Below are 19322 nucleotides of genomic sequence, written 5' to 3'. Positions count from 1 at the left end.
GATGTTTAGCGTAAGGCCCATGCTTTCGTACGCCTCAGTAAATACGTTGACTATGACTTGGAGTTCAGCCTCTGTATTTGCGCAGACATCGTCTGCGTACAGTAGCTCAACGACAGAGGTTGGGGTGGTCTTGGACCTGGCCCGGAGACGACGATGGTTGAATAGGTTCCCACTGGTTCTGTAGTTTAGTTCCACCAGACGTCTCAAAGCGCTTTACAGCCAATGAAGTACGTCATAAAATCAACACCACGAAAAACAGATTATCTGGTCATTATCTCATTGCTGTTCTTCCCGTACAAGGATACCTTCAAAGCCTCCCTGGTGAAGTGCGACATCACTACTGACACCTGGGAGACCCTGGTGAAGACCGCCCTAGGTGGAGAAAGTGCATCCGGGAAGGCGTTGAGCTCTTTGAGTCTCAATGCTGCGAGTGTGAAGAGGTCAGGTGCAGGCAGCAGAAGGAGCGTGTGGTAAATCAGTGCCACCCCCCCCCCCTTCCCCAGACGAATGTCTGTCCCATCTGTGACAGGGTTTTGGCTCTCGTGTTGGACTGTTCAGCCACCAAAGAACTCACTTTAGGAGTGGAAGCAAGTCTTCCTCGATTCCGAGGGACTGCCTATGATGATGATCAGCCTCAGACAGATGTTAGGGAGAGGGATGGAGTCATTGTCTAAGGAACAGAGTTTGTGGCGGGGACCGAAATCTGATAGTTTCATTAAGACAATCAGATAGTTTCATGGTCACCATTAATGATACTAGTTGTTTATTACAGTTTCATATATTAACTGAATTTAAATTCACCAGCTGCCGTGGTGGGATGTGAACTCATGATCTCTCCGGATTTATTCGTACAGGACCTTGGATTACTGCTCCAGGTGACGCTGTGCCGGGCAGTTGTTGCTCCTCCCGGGCGGCAGGTGGCGCTGTGCCGGGGAGTTGTTGCTCCTCCCGGGCGGCAGGTGGCGGAGTGGTGGGCAGTTATTACTCATCCCGGGCGGCAGGTGGCACTGTGCCGGGCAGTTGTTGCTCCTTCCGGGCTGCAGGTGGCGCTGTGTCGGGAAGTTGTTGCTCCTCCCGGGCGGCAGGTGGCGCTGTGTCGGGAAGTTGTTGCTCCTCCCGGGCGGCAGGTGGCGCTGTGTCGGGGAGTTGTTGCTCCTCCCGAACGGCAGGTGGCGGAGTGGTGGGCAGTTATTACTCGTCCCGGGCGGCAGGTGGCACTGTGCCGGGCAATTGTTGCTCCTTCTGGGCTGCAGGTGGCGCTGTGTCAGGGAGTTGTTGCTCCTCCCGGGCGGCAGGTGGCGCTGTGTCGGGGAGTTGTTGCTCCGCCCGGGCGGCAGGTGGCGCTGTGTCGGGGAGTTGTTGCTCCTCCCGGGCGGCAGGGGGCGCTGTGGCGGGCGGGTTGGCGGGGCCGCCGCCTCCTCAGGGCCACACAACAACACCAACAGCGGCGCTCAGGAATATCGGGTCGATGCCTCGAACCGGGGAGAGCGATGGATACGAGCGAGCTCTTCACCAGCTGCAGGAAGGGGGAAGTCTCCCGAGTGCGGTGAGTGAGGGGAGGGGGAGGGGAAGAGAGTGTTTGTGGGGTGGATGTGGTGGAGGGTGGAGAGGGTATGTGTGGGGTGTGGGTGTGGAAGAGAGAGAGTGTGTGGTGAGAGAGTGGTGGGGGGGGGGAAGGTGGTGAGAGAGTGGGGGGGGGAAGGTGGTGAGAGAGTGGGGGGGGGGGAAGGTGGTGAGAGAGTGGGGGGGGGGGGAAGGTGGTGAGAGAGTGGGGGGGGGAAGGTGGTGAGAGAGTGGGGGGGGGGGAAGGTGGTGAGAGAGTGGGGGGGGGGAAGGTGGTGAGAGAGTGGGGAGGGGAAGGTGGTGAGAGAGTGGGGGGGGGGGAAGGTGAGAGTGTGTGGGGGGGGGAAGGTGGTGAGAGAGTGGGGGGGGGGAAGGTGGTGAGAGAGTGGGGGGGGGGAAGGTGGTGAGAGAGTGGGGGGGGGGAAGGTGAGAGTGTGTATTGGGGGAAGGTGAGAGTGTGTGGGGGGGAAGGTGAGAGTGTGTGGGGGGAAGGTGAGAGTGTGTGGGGGGGAAGGTGAGAGTGTGTGGGGGGGAAGGTGAGAGTGTGTGGGGGGGAAGGTGAGAGTGTGTGGGGGGAAGGTGAGAGTGTGTGGGGGGGAAGGTGAGAGTGTGTGGGGGGGAAGGTGAGAGTGTGTGGGGGGGAAGGTGAGAGTGTGTGGGAGGGGGTGAGTGAGTGTGTGTGTGGGAGGGGGTGAGTGAGTGTGTGTGTGGGAGGGGGTGAGTGAGTGTGTGTGTGGGAGGGGGTGAGTGAGTGTGTGTGTGGGAGGGGGTGAGTGAGTGTGTGTGTGGGAGGGGGTGAGTGAGTGTGTGTGTGGGAGGGGGTGAGTGAGTGTGTGTGTGGGAGGGGGTGAGTGAGTGTGTGTGTGGGAGGGGGTGAGTGAGTGTGTGTGTGGGAGGGGGTGAGTGAGTGTGTGTGTGGGAGGGGGTGAGTGAGTGTGTGTGTGGGAGGGGGTGAGTGAGTGTGTGTGTGGGAGGGGGTGAGTGAGTGTGTGTGTGGGAGGGGGTGAGTGAGTGTGTGTGTGGGAGGGGGTGAGTGAGTGTGTGTGTGGGAGGGGGTGAGTGAGAGAGTGTGTGTGTGGGAGGGGGTGAGAGAGAGAGTGTGTGTGTGGGAGGGGGTGAGAGAGGGAGTGCGTGGGGGGAGGAGAGAGGGAGTGCGTGGGGGGAGGAGAGAGGGAGTGCGTGGGGGGAGGAGAGAGGGAGTGCGTGGGGGGAGGAGAGAGGGAGTGCGTGGGGGGAGGAGAGAGGGAGTGCGTGGGGGGAGGAGAGAGGGAGTGCGTGGGGGGAGGAGAGAGGGGGAGAGAGAGTGTGCATGTGGGGGGGGAGAGAGAGTGTGCGTGTGGGGTGGGGGAGGAGAGAGAGAGTGAGCGTGTGGGGGGGAGGAGAGAGAGAGAGAGAGAGAGAGGTGTGGGGGGGAGAGGGAGAGGGTGAGGGTGTGGGGGGGAGAGGGTGTGGGGGGGTAGAGGGTGAGGGTGTGGGGGGGTAGAGGGTGAGGGTGTGGAGAGGGTGAGGGTGTGGTGAGGGTGTGGGGGGGAGAGAGGGTGAGCGTGTGAGGGGGAGAGCGGGAGATTGTGGAGGGGGGGAGAGCGGGAGATTGTGGAGGGGGGGAGAGCGGGAGATTGTGGAGGGGGAGAGCGGGAGATTGTGGAGGGGGGAGAGCGGGAGATTGTGGAGGGGGGAGAGCGGGAGATTGTGGAGGGGGAGAGCGGGAGATTGTGGAGGGGGGAGAGCGGGAGATTGTGGAGGGGGTGAGCGGGAGATTGTGGAGGGGGGAGAGCGGGAGATTGTGGAGGGGGGAGAGCGGGAGATTGTGGAGGGGGGAGAGCGGGAGATTGTGGAGGGGGGAGAGCGGGAGATTGTGGAGGGGGGAGAGCGGGAGATTGTGGAGGGGGAGAGCGGGAGATTGTGGAGGGGGGGAGAGCGGGAGATTGTGGAGGGGGGGAGAGCGGGAGATTGTGGAGGGGGGGAGAGCGGGAGATTGTGGAGGGGGGGAGAGCGGGAGATTGTGGAGGGGGAGAGCGGGAGATTGTGGAGGGGGTGAGCGGGAGATTGTGGAGGGGGAGAGCGGGAGATTTGTGGAGGAGGGGAGAGCGGGAGATTGTGGAGGGGGAGAGCGGGAGATTGTGGAGGGGGGAGAGCGGGAGATTGTGGAGGGGGGGAGAGCGGGAGATTGTGGAGGGGGGAGAGCGGGAGATTGTGGAGGGGGGAGAGCGGGAGATTGTGGAGGGGGAGAGCGGGAGATTGTGGAGGGGGGAGAGCGGGAGATTGTGGAGGGGGGAGAGCGGGAGATTGTGGAGGGGGGGAGAGCGGGAGATTGTGGAGGGGGGGGAGAGCGGGAGATTGTGGAGGGGGGGAGAGCGGGAGATTGTGGAGGGGGGGGAGAGCGGGAGATTGTGGAGGAGGGGTGAGCGTGTGGGGGAGGGAGGGTGAGGGTGAGCGTGTGGGAGGGTGAGCGTGTGGGGGGGGGGAGGGTGAGCGTGTGGGGGGGGGAGGGTGAGCGTGTGGGGGGGGGAGGGGAGAGTGTGTGTGTGGGGGGAGGGGGGAAGAGTGTGTGTGTGTGTGTGTATAGGGGGAGGAGGGAGAGTGTGTATATGGGGGGAGAGGGTGAGCGTGTGGGTGGGGGGAAAGAGTGTGAGAGTGTGTGTGTGGGGGGAGGGGGGGAGAGTGTGTGTATGTGGGGGGAGGGGGGGAGAGTGTGTGTATGTGGGGGGAGGGGGGGAAGAGTGAGTGTGTGTGTGTGTATGGGGGGAGGGGGGAAGAGTGTGTGTATATGGGGGGAGGGGGAGAGTGTGTGTGTGTGTGTGGGGGCAGTGGGAGATTGTGTGTATGTGTGTGGAGGGGGAAGCGTGTGCGTGTGGGAGGAGAGCGCGCGAGTGGGAAGAGTGAGCGGGGGGCGCAGAAAGAGAGAGTGCGGGTGTGGCGTGGGAAGAGTGCGTGTCGGGGGGAGGGAGAGAGAGTGCGGGGAGTGGGGATGAGAGAGTGAGCGGGCGGGGGGAAGAGAGCTAGAGTTAGTGTGTGGAGAGGGTGGGGGGGAAAGAGTGGGGTGAAGAGTGCGCGTGCGGCGGGGTGGGGGAATAGTGTATGTGAGAGGGGGATGCGGAGAGAGTGCACATGAGAGGGGGGAGGAGAAGGAGAGAGTTATTTTTTCGGTATGACCTCAAACACACACCTAAGATGGCTGATAACTTCAGGAAGCCAATCACGTGACTTGTTCCCTCTTTATTGTTGTAAACAGCAATGTTTGCAATGCCACAGTAGTCCACTCTGTGGAGCTATATATATATATAAAATATATATATTATACTTCTCTCTCCTTAATGAAGAACTAATTATAACAAACAATCATCATACATAACTTGCATGGTTATACATAACAAAAAATATGGACTTATTTTGCTATATTTACAAATCAAACTTAACCACTTGTTTTCTGTTTCGACTGAGGATACCGTCGCTCTTGAAAGGAACCTTCCAAACATGGTGTCAAACTTAGACTCATTCGAGGCTAATCCTGAGGAAAGTTTTCCTCCAAGGGATGCCCTTGATTTACATTTGAACTCTCTGCAGCTTCAGACTGTTTGTCTGCCTGACTCGGACTTGAACTTAAATTCTGATTCTCTCTTGGATTTGTTTCCGGTACATTTGATGTAAGGTATGCTACTGGTACTTTACTCAAATCGGTGGAGAAATACTACCAACGATGTCTCCGCAAGATCCTGCAAATCCCTTGGGAGGACAGATGCACCGATGTTAGCGTCCTCGATCAGGCCAACATCCCCAGCACTGACCACACTCGACCAGCTCCATTGGGCGGGCTACATTGTTTGCATGCTTGACACAAGACACGCAAAGCAAGTGCACTACTCTGAACTCCTACACAGCAAGCGAGCCCAAGGTGGGTAGAAGAAACATTTCAAGGTCACTCTCAAAGCCTCCTTGATAAAATGCAACTTTCCCGCCGACACCTGGATGTCCCTGGCCAAAAGCTGCCCTAAATAGAGGAAGTGCATCGGGGAGGGCGCAGAGCACCTCGAGTCTCATCAGCGAGAGCACAGAAACCAAGTGCAGGCAGCGGAAGGAGTGTGGCAAACCAGTCTCACCCACCCTTTCTTTCAACGACTGTCCCACCTGTGACAGAGCCCGTATTGGACTGTTCAGTCACCTAAGAGCTCACCTTTAGAGTGGAAGCAAGTCTTCCTCGATTTCTAGGTACTGCCTATGGTGATGATGACTTGTATCAAAACTATCTGATGAGTCAGAAATAATCGAATCATTCCAACCTTCAACTCCTTCCACATCTGTAGGTAAAAAAAAAATCAATGTGAACAAACCTAACCTGTCCATGATCAAACATCTTGACCAACTATGTGCGAGGACCACATATCTTCACCAGTCTTCCTGGTACCACTTTAACCACTTATGGTGATGGTTCTTCACTCTTGCCTTCTGATTTAATTTCACACTTCTCTCTCTTACTCTACCTCTGTCATGATTGTCGTTCTGTCTTAATTCTTTCTCTTATACGGTCTGTGCCAAGTTTGCTTTTAACAACGAGAATCTGGTTCGTGGCTGTCCTTTGAGAAACAACTCTGCTGGTGTTTTGCCAGTAGCTGTATGAGGATACGTAATTAGAAAATTAGCCAATTTGTGGTCCAATGACAACAGTCGTTTCTTTGGATTTGGATCCAGCATCTGTTTGAGAGCAAGTTTTACAATTTGTATTGTGTGCTCTGCTGCACCATTTGAAGCATGGTGGAACCTTGGTATGTTCCACACCATTTTTGCTCGTGAACTGTGCAAATTCTTCTGAACAAAATTGTGGTCCATTATCAAATAATTTCTTCTGGAAGGCCTAATAAAGAAAATAATCTTCGCAAAATGTCTAATGTTTTACTCGTTGTTTTCTGCATTGGAAACACCTCAACCCACTTCGAATGGTTATCAATCACAATGAACAATTGTTGTCCTTCTAGCTCAGCAAAATCGATATGTAGCCTTTGCCACACCCTGGGAGGCCATTTCCATGATTGTAATGGTACTGATGGTGGTTGCTTGCTTACCGATTGACATGTTGTACACTGACGATATACTCTTTATCTAGACCTGGCCACCATAAGTAACTGCGTGCAAAACTCTTGGTCAAGCACATTCCCGATGCTGGTCATGAAGATCTCCTAATAATTTGGACCTGAATTTATTTGGTATAACCACTCTTGCACCCCTCATGATACAATCTTTATCGACTGATAATTCATTCCTACGAATGAAGAATGGTTGAATATCTTTGTCTGTTACCTGGTTTGACCAGCTATTTGCAACATAATCATACACCTTTGACATCACTGGGTCACGTTTGATTGTTCTACCAGTCTCTTCAGCTGTGACTGGCAGTTCATTAGTGTATAAAAAATAGAACACTTCCTCACTATCGGGTGTAACTTGTGATGGGGAAGGCAATCTGGACATAGCATCAGCATTATGTGATCAGCTGATCGTCTGATTTCAATATATGTACATGCTGACAAAATCAAAGCCCATCTTTGCATTCGGGCTACAGCTAATGTTGGAACTGGGGACTTTGGATGGAGGATTGCTGTCAGGGGATTATGGTCCATAACGATGGTAAACTTACGACCATACAAGTATTTGTGGAACTTCTTGACCCCAAAAATTAATGCCAAAGCTTCCTTTTCGATTTGCGCATAATTACGCTCACTGGCACTGAGAGTGCGTGAAGCAAAAGCAATTGGTCTCTCCTCACCATGTAGTTACATAAGAGATCACTGCCCCAACTCCATATGGAGAGGCATCACATGCTAATTTGATCTCAGATACGTCATAGTGAACTAACATAGTGCTCTCTACCAATTGGTTTTTACACTCCTTGAATGCTGTGTCTCATTTTTCTGACTACTTCGATTGGGTCTGTTTTTTCAAGAGTTCATTCAGTGGATGTAACATTGGAGCCAAATTTGGTAGCAACTTTCCATAATAGTTCAAAAAACCCAAAAATGATCGAAGTTCAGTAACATTCTTAGGAGTGGGTGCACTTCTGATTGCATCCAGCTTTCTCTTGGATGTAAACCAAGCCCGTTTTCTTTCCAACACCACCTGGTTATGGTTTTCATCATCGGGGACTTTGATACTGTTTGCGGTGAAAAACATTTCTAGCCGCTCCACATACGTTCCGAAACTTTCACGGTCGCATTGAAACTCCCCCAAGCACCCTATTCCCATAGATGCGGCCATCTGGACTCTGGCAGTTCAGCCAAGTGTGCTTGTAAATTACCTTGAATTTTTACCTGGTAATCAAAATAGAGAAGCTCTCAAAGTCTCTGAGTTGGCTGAATCATCCATCAACAAAAATTTCAGCTTGGTTATCTGATTATCCCATTCTCCGTCACCAATGTTATGTGTGATGATTGTTATAATTACTTATTCATTAAGGAGAGAGAAGTGTAATATATATAGCTCCACTCAGTGGACTACTGTGGCATTGCAGTCATTGCTGTTTACAAGAATAAAGAGGGAACAAGTCATGTGAATTGAAGAGCATGTTATTATTTAAATGGAGAAAAATTGCAAAGTGCTGCAGTATAGTGGGACCTGGTGGTCCTGGTACATGAAACACAAAAGGTTAGAATGCAGGTACCGCAAGTGATCAGGAAGGCCAATGGCATCTTGCCTGTTTTCTTTCCAACACCACCTGGTTATGGTTTTCATCATCGGGGACTTTGATACTATTTGCGGTGAAAAACATTTCTAGCCACTCCACATACGTTCCGAAACTTTCACGGTTGCGTTGAAACTCCCCCAAGCACCCTATTCCCATAGATGTGGCCATCTGGACTCTGGCAGTTCAGCCAAGTGTGCTTGTAAATTACCTTGAATTTTTACCTGGTAATCAAAACAGAGAAGCTCTCAAAGTCTCTGAGTTGCCTGAATCATCCATCAACAAAAATTTCAGCTTGCTTATCTGATTATCCCATTCTCCGTCACCAATGTTATGTGTGATGATTGTTATAATTGCAAAGGGGATGGAGTATAAAAGCAGGGAAGTCTTGCTACAGTTATACAGGGTATTGGTGAGGCCACACCTGGAATACTGCATGCAGATTTGGTTTCCATATTTAAGAAAGGATCTACTTGCTTTGGAGGCAGTTGAGAGAAGGTTCACTAGGTTGATTCTAGAGATGAGGGAATTGACTTATGAGGAAAAGTTGAGCAGGTTGGGTCTCTACTCATTGGAATTCAGAAGAATGAGAGGTGATCTTATCAAAACGTATAAGATTATGAGAGGGCTTTGCAAGGTGGATGCAGAGAGGATGTTTACACTGATAGGGGAGACTAGAACTAGGGGGCATAATCTTAGAATAAGGGGCCATCCATTGAAAACTGAGGGTTGTAAATCTGTGGAGAGCTGGTTCATTGAATAAATTTAAGACAGAGATAGAAAGTTTCTTAACCGATAAGGGAATAAGGGGTTATGGGGAGCGGGCGGGGAAGTGGAGCTGAGTCCATGATCAGATCAGCCATGATCTTATTGAATGGTGGAGCAGGCTCGAGGGGCCGTGTGGCCGACTCCTGCTCCTATTTCTTATGTTCTTATCCCGTATGCCTTTACTGGGGCATCTTTAGCAGCAATGATAATGTGGAGATGGGTGGTAGTCTGTACAGACATAATGTCCAGTTTGGGTTTAATTTGATTGATTGAGTTTGTACTGGAAACATAGTACAGTATAAATATATAAATCAGCTTTAAGAAGGGACCTGTGTGCGCTGGGTTCACAGAATGATAGAAACTTAGAGCATAGAAGAAGGCCATTCCCCGTCGTGCCTGTGCTGGCTCTTTGAAAAAGCAGTCGCACTTAGTCCCATGCCCCCGCTTTTTGTCCGTAACACTAACTCCTCTAGTACCTGTCCAACTCCCTTTTTAAATTTATGGCATCAGCTTTCCACCACCTTTTCAGGTGGAGCATACCAGATCCCAAGAGCACTGAGTGAAAAAAATTTCTCCTCATCTCCCCTCTGGACCATTTGCCAATGATTTTGAATCTATGAGCTCTGGTTATTGACCCACTCGTCAGCGGGAATAGTTTTTCTCTCTACTCTATCAGAACCTCTCATCATCTTGAAAACCTCTATTAGGTCTCCTCTTAACCCTCTCTGTAACAAGGCGAACAGTCCTAACTTTTCCAATCTCTCCTCATAACTGAAGTCCCTCACCCCTGGTAACATCCTCTAAACCTCCTCTGTACCCTTTCTGATGCCTCTATATCCTTCCTGAAATGTGGTGCCCAGGATTGTCCACAATACTCCAGCTGAGGCCTAACCAGTGATTTGTAAAGTTCTAGCATGACCTATTTTGTGTCTCAAACTGCACGTGATCCCTCGCCCTATTTCATGCTTGCATATCGCAATATAGAAAATTGGATCAGTCATCATCGCTTGCTATCATGGCTGATCTGATCATGGACTCAGCTCCACTTCCCTGCCCGCTTCCCATAACCTTTTATCCCCATATTGTTTAAGAAACTGTCTATTTCTGTCTTAAATTTATTCAATGTCCCAGCTTCCACAGCTCTCTGAGGCAGCAAATTCCACAGATTTACAACCCTCTGGGAGAAGGAATTTCTCCTCATCTCTGTTTTAAATGGGCGGCCCCTTATTCTAAGATCGTGCCCTCTAGTTCTAGTCTCTCCCATCAGTGGAAACATCCTCTCTGCATCCACTTTGTCAAGCCCCCTCATAATTTTACACGTTTCGATAAAATCACCTCTCATTCTTCTGAATTCCAATGAGTAGAGGCCTAACCTACTCAACCTTTCCTCATAAGTCAACCCCCTCAGCCCCGGAATCAACCTAGTGAACCTTCTCTGAACTGCCTCCAAAGCAAGTATATCCTTTTTTAAATATGGAAACCAAAACTGCACGCAGTACTCCAGGTGTGGCCTCACCAATACCTTACATCGATGGTGCTATGCATAGAAAATAGGTGCAGGAGTAGGCCATTCGGCCCTTCTAGCCTGCACCGCCATTCAATGAGTTCATGGCTGAACATTCAACTTCAGTACCCCATTCCTGCTTTCTCGCCATACCCCTAGTAGTAAGGACCTCATCTAACTCCTTTTTGAATATATTTAGTGAATTGGCCTCAACAACTTTCTGTGGTAGAGAATTCCACAGGTTCACCACTCTCTGGGTGAAGAAGTTCCTCCGCATCTCGTTCCTAAATGGCTTACCCCTTATCCTTAGACTGTGACCTCTGGTTCTGGACTTCCCCAACATTGGGAACATTCTTCCTGCATCTAACCTGTCTAACCCTGTCAGAATTTTAAACGTTTCTATGAGGTCCCCTCTCATTCTTCTGAACTCCAGTGAATACAAGCCCAGTTGATCCAGTCTTTCTTGATAGGTCAGTCCCGCCATCCCGGGAATCAGTCTGGTGAACCTTCGCTGCACTCCCTCAATAGCAAGAATGTCCTTCCTCAGGTTAGGAGACCAAAACTGTACACAATACTCCAGGTGTGGCCTCACCAATGCCCTGTACAACTGTAGCAACACCTCCCTGCCCCTGTACTCAAATCCCCTTGCTATGAAGGCCAACATGTCATTTGCTTTCTTAACCGCCTGCTGCACCTGCATGCCAACCTTCAATGACACCCAGGTCTCTTTGCACCTCCCCTTTTCCTAATCTGTCACCATTCAGATAATAGTCTGTCTCTCTGTTTTTACCACCAAAGTGGATAACCTCACATTTATCCACATTATACTTCATCTGCCATGCATTTGCCCACTCACCTAACCTATCCAAGTCACTCTGCAGCCTCACAGCATCCTCCTCGCAGCTCACACTGCCACCCAACTTAGTGTCATCCGCAAATTTGGAGATACTACATTTAATCCCCTCATCTAAATCATTAATACACAGTGTAAACAGCTGGGGCCCCAGCACAGAACCTTGCGGTACTCCACTAGTCACTGTCTGCCATTCTGAAAAGTACCCATTTACTCCTACTCTTTGCTTCCTGTCTGACAACCAGTTCTCAATCCATGTCAGCACACTACCCCCAATCCCATGTGCTCTAACTTTGCACATTAATCTCTTGTGTGGGACCTTGTCGAACGCCTTCTGAAAGTCCAAATATACCACATCAACTGGTTCTCCCTTGTCCACTCTACTGGAAACATCCTCAAAAAATTCCAGAAGATTTGTCAAGCATGATTTCCCTTTCACAAATCCATGCTGACTTGGACCCATCATGTCACCTCTTTCCAAATGCTCTGCTATGGCATCCTTAATAATTGATTCCATCATTTTACCCACTACCGATGTCAGGCTGACCGGTCTATAATTCCCTGTTTTCTCTCTCCCTCCTTTTTTTAAAAAGTGGGGTTACATTGGCTACCCTCCACTCCATAGAAACTGATCCAGAGTCAATGGAATGTTGGAAAATGACTGTCAATGCATCCACTATTTCCAAGGCCACCTCCTTAAGTACTCTGGGATGCAGTCCATCAGGCCCTGGGGATTTATCGGCCTTCAATCCCATCAATTTCCCCAACACAATTTCCCGGCTAATAAGGATTTCCCTCAGTTCCTCCTCCTTACTAGACCCCCCGACCCCTTTTATAACCGGAAGGTTGTTTGTGTCCTCCTTCGTGAATACCGAACCAAAGTACTTGTTCAATTGGTCCGCCATTTCTTTGTTCCCCGTTATGACTTCCCCTGATTCTGACTGCGGGGGACCTACGTTTGTCTTTGCTAACCTTTTTCTCTTTACATATCTATAGAAAGTTTTGCAGTCCATTTTAATGTTCCCTGCAAGCTTCCTCTCATACTCTATTTTCCCTGCCCTGATCAAACCCTTTGTCCTCCTTTGCTGAGTTCTAAATTTCTCCCAGTCCCCGGGTTCGCTGCTATTTCTGGCCAATTTGTATGTCACTTCCTTGGCTTTAATACTATCCCTGATTTCCCCTGATAGCCACAGTTGAGCCACCTTCCCTTTTTTATTTTTATGCCAGACAGGAATGTACAATTGTTGTAGTTCATCCAAGCGGTCTCTAAAAGTCTGCCATTGCCCATCCACAGTCAACCCCTTAAGTATCATTCGCCAATCCATCCCAGCCAATTCACGCCTCATACCTTCAAAGTTGGCCTTCTTTAAGTTCTGGACCATGGTCTCTGAATTAACTGTTTCATTCTCCATCCTAATGCAGAATTCCACCATATTATGGTCACTCTTCCCCAAGGGGCCTCGCACAACGAGATTGCTAATTAATCCCCTCTCATTACATAACACCCAGTCTAAGATGGCCTCCCCCCTAGTTGGTTCCTCGACATATTGGTGTAAAAAACCATCCCTTATGCACTCCAGGAAATCCTCCTCCACTGTATTGCTTCCAGTTTGGTTAGCCCAATCTATGTGCATATTAAAGTCACCCATTATAACTGCTGCACCTTTATTGCACGCACCCCTAATTTCCTGTTTGATGCCCTCCCGAACATCACTACTACTGTTTGGAGGTCTGTACACAACTCCCACTAACGTTTTTTGCCCTTTGGTGTTCTGTAGCTCTACCCATATAGATTCCACATCATCCAAGCTAATGTCCTTCCTAACTATTGCCTTAATCTCCTCCTTAACCAGCAATGCTACCCCACCTCCTTTTCCCTTTATTCTATCCTTCCTGAATGTCGAATACCCCTGGATGTTGAGTTCCCAGCCCTGATCATCCTGGAGCCACGTCTCCGCAATCCCAATCACATCATATTTGTTAACATCTATTTGCACAGTTAATTCATCCACCTTATTGCGGATACTCCTTGCATTAAGACACAAAGCCTTCAGGCTTGTTTTTTTAACACCCTCTGTCCTTTTAGAATTTTGCTGTACAATGGCCCATTTTGTTCTTTGCCTTGGGTTTCTCTGCCCTCCACTTTTCCTCATCTCCTTTCTGTCTTTTGCTTTTGCCTCCTTTTTGTTTCCCTCTATCTCCCTGCATTGGTTCCCATCCCCCTGCCATATCAGTTTAACTCCTCCCCAACAGCACTAGCAAACACTCCCCCGAGGACATTGGTTCCGATTCTGCCCAACCCGCACAACCCACACAAGCTATTTCTGGAGTTAATGGGATTAAGCAAAAATTTAATAAATGCAAATTCATATTTGTTGGGTGTTTTAAATATGTAAGCACTTCCTTTGATACTCACCAATGTCAAGTATTATAATTATTAATGGGGAGGTTGAAGAACTCCGTGTTATGTACATATCCAGGAACATTGCCCGTTGATGATTCATCCTTTTTGAAGTCTGATTTTGTTTTGTGCACCAGTTTCTTCCAACCCCTCCGTGGCGCTGATTCCTGCTGGGATGCTGTTTCACAGGTGCCGGCAACCCTCCGGTTCCTTGCTTAGTTAGTGAGTGTCAGCAAATATCTGGAGGGCGTTGCAGCTACCATTTGATTCCTATCTTGCCCGGCAACCGCACATACTGCACATCTTATTATTATCATACAGCACAGAAGGCAGCCATTTGGCCCATTGTGCTGGGCCGGCTCTTTGAAAGAGCTATCCAATTAGTCCCTCTTTCCCCCCCCATAGCCCTGCAAAATTTCTCCCCTCATTTAACCAGCCATTAGCAAAGGAGACTTGGCTGAATTTTTTTTTTGTCTCCACTGCCTTAGTGTCAGCTGTGGCTAAGTTGGTCTCACTCTCGCCCCTGAGTCAGAAGCTTGTGGGTTCCAGTCCCATTCCACAGAACTCTGGGCTGACACTCCGTGCCAGTACTGAGGGAGTGCTGCACTGTCCGAGGCCCCGTTTGCGCTCTCATAAAAGATCCCATGGCACGGTTTCAAAAAAAGAGACAGGTGTCCTTCCTGGTCAGTATGGCCTGGGTCCATACCAGTGCATTTGCACTCCAAGCCACCTGAGAGTTCTTAATTAAAATAAACTGGATATCAAAGTGTTATGTAATCGCTCCGCGTTGGGTATTCAAATATATAGTGCAATTGACATTTAAATGTTGTGCGTGAGGATGTAGAGAAAGGAAGGCTTTACAATGTTGTCCCAGTGTCCGTATTGTTTCATGAGCTGCTTTGCAGTCAGTTAAAATGTCAGTGAACCTGGCCAGAACCGTCCCTATCTCTGTAACCTCCTCCTCGAGATATCAGCTCTCCTCTAATTCTGGCCTCTTGGACATTGTCGACCACGCCTTCAGCTGCTTGGGCTCTAAGCTCTGGAATTCCCTCCCTAAACCTCTCCACTTCTCTTTCCTCCTTTAAGGCACTGCTTAAAACCTACCTCTTTGACCAAGCTTTTGGTCATCTGACCTAATATCTCCTTATGTGGCTTGGTGTAAAATTTTTTGATAATCGCTTCTGCGAGGCACTTTGGGATGTTATACTACTTAAAGGCGCTGAAATGTCGCAGAAATACATCATTGTTTAACCTTAGGCTTGTGTTGAACTAAATATTTGTCATCTTCATCATAGGCAGTCCCTCGGAATCGAGGAAGACTTGCTTCCACTCCTAAAGTGAGTTCTTTGGTGGCTGAACAGTCCAACACGAGAGCCACAGACCCTGTCACAGGTGGGACAGATATTCGTCGGAGGAAGTGGGGGGGGGGCGCGGTGGGTGGCACGGATTCACCACACGCTCCTTCCGCTGCTTGTGCCTGACCGCTTCACGCTCGCAGCGTTGAGATTCGAAGAGCTCAACGCCTTCTCGGATGCACTTTCTCCACCTAGGGCGGTCTTCGGCCAGGATCTCCCAGGCGTCAGTGGTGATGTCGCACTTCACCAGGGAGGCTTTGAGGGTGTCCTTGTAACGTTTCTGCTGCCCATCTTTGGCTCGTTTGCCATGAAGGAGCTCCGCATAGAGCAATTGCTTAGGGAGTCTCGTGTCTGGCATGCGAACTAAGTGGCCTGCCCAGCGAAGCTGATCGAGTGTGGTTAGTGCTTCAATGCTGGGGATGTTAGCCTGGGCGAGGACACTGATGTTGGTGCGTCTGTCCTCCCAGGAGATTTGCAGGAACTTGCGGAGACATCATTGGTGATATATCTCCAGCGACTTGATGTGTCTTCTATAAGTCGTCCATGCCTCTGATCCATACAGGAGGGCAGGTATTCCTACAGCCCTGTAGACCATGAGCTTGGTGGTAGGTTTGAGGGCCTGGTCTTCAAACACAATTTTCCTCAGGCGGGTGAAGGCTGCACTGGAGGCGATGTTGAATCTCCGCATCAATGTCTGCCTTTGTTGACAAGAGGCTCCCAAGGTATGGGAAATGGTCCACATTGTCCAGGGCCTTGCCGTGAATCTTGATGACTGGGGAGCAGTGCTGTGTGGCGAGGACAGGCTGGTGGAGGACCTTTGTCCTACAGATGTTAAGCGTAAGGCCCATGCTTTCATATGCCTCTGTGAATACATCGACTCTATCCTGGAGTTCAGCCTCAGAATGTGCGCTGACGCAGGCGTCGTCTGCGTACTGCAGCTCAACGACAGAGGTTTGGGTGATCTTGGATCTGGCCTGGAGGCGGCGTAGGTTAAACAGCTTCCCACTGGTTCTGTAGTTTAGTTCCACTCCAGCGGGGAGCTTGTTGACAGTAAGCTGGAGCACGGCAGCGAGGAAGATTAAGAGAATTCGAGCGATGATGCAGCCCTTTTTGGCTCTGGTTCGGATGTGGAATGGGTCTGTAAGGGACCCACTGGTAAGAATCACTGCATGTCGTCGTGGAGCAGGTAAAGGATGTTGACAAACGTTTGAGAGCACTCAAAACGGAGGAGGACGCTCCATAAGCCCTCACGGTCGACAGTGTCAAAGGGCTTTGTAAGATTGAAAAAGGCCATGTCCAAGGGCTGGTGCTGCTCCCTGCATTTTTCCTGCTGTTATTGTGCTGCAAATATCATGTCCGTTGTTCCCCGTAGGGGACGAAATCTGCACTGCGACTCTGAGAGGAGCTCCTCAGCCACAGGGAGAAGATGGTTGAGGAGAACTCTAGTGACAACTTTTCCAGTGGTTGATAGCAGGGAGATTCCTGTAGTCAGACGTTCCCCTGTTTAAAAACGGACACGATCACTGCACCTCTGAGATCTCCCGGCATGCTCGCCTCCCTCCAAATGAGAGAGATGAGGTCATGTAACCGCGCCTCTCCGCCATATTTTAGCGCCTCAGCAGGAATTCCATCCACACCCGTAGCCTTGTTCTTGAGCTGTTGGAATTTCACTGAGGTGTTGGCAGGTTGCATGCTGCGGGGTGGAGTTGAGAACACGCAAGTCAAAGGCAGAGTCTCGATTGAGGAGATCTTCAAAGTGCTCCTTCCAGCGGGCGCTGACCGCCTCGGTGTCCTTGATGAGTGTTTCCCCGTTCTTTGCCAGGAGTGGGATGGGCCCTTGGGAGTTTGGACCGTAGTTGGCCTTGACTGCAGTGAAGAATCCTCGTATGTCGTGGCTGTCAGCTAGTTGTTGTATCACCTGCGCTTTCTCCATCCACCACCTGATCTTTAGGCCCCGGGTTTTTTTTGTTGGACCTCAGCCTTGAGCCGTCTAACGTTGCTTTGTAGCTCTCAAGTTTGGTTGTTGCTTGAGGCTCAAAAATGCTCTGTGCTTATGATCTATTAGTTCTTGGATCTCCTGATCATTTTCATCAAACTAGTCCTGGTGTTTTCTGGTTGAGTAACCAAGTGTCTTTTCAAAGGCACTAGTTACGGAGGCCTGGAGGGCAGACCAAGCGCTGTGGGCATTGAGCATCTCAGGGTTATCAAGGCACGCCAGATTGACTGTGAGGCGCTGGCTGTATTGGGCTCTCTTAGCTGGGTCTTTAAGTGTCCCGGCATTAAATTTTTTGCGGCACTGCTTCTGCTGTCCCCTCTGCTTTGGGACTATGTTAATATTGATGATGGATCGGATTAGGCGGTGGTCCGTCCAGCAGTCGTCAGCTCCTGTCATGGCGCAGGTGATGCGTACATCCTTCGCTCGGTAATATTTATCCAGCACCCTCCTTGCTGACCTACCCAGCACACCCCTAAACAAACACCTTCCGAGTTCTGCAGTCTGGATCCTATCTTGCTGGAATGTCCCTGACCACAATTAGTTCTGTCCTTGCTGACCGATGCTTCAGCTCTCTCGATGGCCTTGCTACTCCCTACCTCAGTAACACCAGATCTCCACTCTTCCAGCTCTGTTCTGAAGCATGTCCCTTCTATCTCTCCCTCTCCAATCCTGGCGGAACAGGCTCAGGTGGCTGAGTGGCCTACTCGAGTTCCTATGTTCCACCATCAGTAGGAGAGCCTTCAGCCACTGTGCACTCTGATTTATTTCCCACTTTGCTGTTCTATCTTACTCCCTGTTTTCAAAATCCCAGTTCATATAAATGCAAGTTGTGTACCTCTTTGATAGCACCTTCGGTTACTTGCCTTTCAGGTGGTGCCATAAAGATTCACTAGATTGATCCCTGGGAGGGTGAAAGGGTTGTCCTATGAGGAGAGATTGGGTAGATTGGAACAATATTTTCTGGAGTTTAGAAGAATCATTGAAACATAAGATGCTAAGATTGGCAGGGTAGATGCTGAGAGGTTGTTTCCCCTGGCTGGAGAGTGAAGCACGGGGCATACTCAGGATAAGGGGTCAGCCATTTAAAACTGAGATGAGGAATTTCTTCACTCAGAGGGTTGTGAATCTTTGGAAATCTCTACCCCAAAGGCTGATTCGTTGAGTATTTTCAAGGCTGAGATAGATAGATTTTTGGACTTTAGGGGAATCAAGGGATATGGGGATCAGGTGGAAAAATGTTAAGGTTGAAGATCAGCCATGATCTTATTGAATGGCGGAGCAGGCTCGAGGGGCTGTATGGCCTACTCCTCTCCTCGTTCTTATGTTCTAACTTCTCCCTTACTTCCTGCTCACTGCCCTCCTGTAAAGCCCCTTGGGATGTTTTCTAGCATGAAAGGCGCCATATTAAATATGTGTTGTAATTTGCTCTTATTTTTAAAGTTTAAAAAAACCTTTTTTGTCGTCAACTTTTGGAAATCAGACTCAAATACAGAAATGCAAGTTAGATAGCATCTGTGCAGGAAAAAAAGAGACTTTTAAAAACCCCATCCAGGTTAAAAAGAAAGAAAGACTTGTATTTATAGAGCATCTTTCACAACCTCAGGATGTCCCATAGGGTTTTACAGCTCATGACAGACTTTTGGAGTGTAGTCACTGCTGTAATGTAGGAACTGCGGCAGCCAATTTGCGCACAGCAAGCTCCAACAAACAGCAATGTGATAATGACCAGATCATTTAAAAAAAAAAGTGATTTTGATTGAGGGATAAATATTGGCCAGGACACCGGGGAGAACTCTCCTCTTCGAATAGTGCCGTGGGATCTTTTACGTCTACCTGAGAGGCCTCGGTTTAACGTCTCATCCGAAAGAGGGCACCTCCGACAGTGCAGCTCTCCCTCAGGTGGGCCACTACTGCACTCGGGGTAACTAGGGATGGGCAATAAATGTGGCCTTGCCAGTATCGCCCACATCCCGAGAACAAATGGACAGGGGGTGTGGTGGGGGTGAAAGTCAGGTGTGCCAAGAGCACCTCATAGTGCAGGAGTCCAAGGCCACCGATAAGCTGAGAATCACAGTCTAGCGAGTAATCAAAATAAGAACACTGGGCAACTAAACACGTTATTCCAGGAGGTAAGGTAGCATAGTGGTTCTGTTACTGGACTAGTAATCCAGAGGCCTGGACTAATGATCTGGAGACATGAGTTCAAATCCCA

General features: G+C 49.7%; 1 protein-coding gene across 6 annotated transcripts in view; it reads left to right on the top strand.

The window, feature by feature from the left end:
- The first annotated feature begins 1381 nt into the window (after nt 1-1381).
- Nucleotides 1382-19322, top strand: part of abtb1 (ankyrin repeat and BTB (POZ) domain containing 1) — a 105947-nt gene continuing 88006 nt past the window's right edge. For 5 of the 6 annotated variants that reach the window (XM_070895696.1, XM_070895695.1, XM_070895694.1 and 2 more), the window contains exon 1: nt 1382-1546. In XM_070895696.1, the coding sequence (XP_070751797.1) occupies nt 1491-1546 (56 nt within the window). In that variant the 5' untranslated portion in view covers nt 1382-1490. The remainder of the gene's footprint in view (nt 1547-19322) is intronic. The other variant, XM_070895693.1, reaches the window with a different exon arrangement.

This window comes from Pristiophorus japonicus, chromosome 12, assembly GCF_044704955.1.
Source record: "Pristiophorus japonicus isolate sPriJap1 chromosome 12, sPriJap1.hap1, whole genome shotgun sequence".
NCBI lineage: Eukaryota > Metazoa > Chordata > Chondrichthyes > Pristiophoridae > Pristiophorus > Pristiophorus japonicus.
The sequence above is the reverse complement of the archived record's forward strand: the minus strand, read 5'-3'. Positions and strand labels throughout refer to the sequence as shown.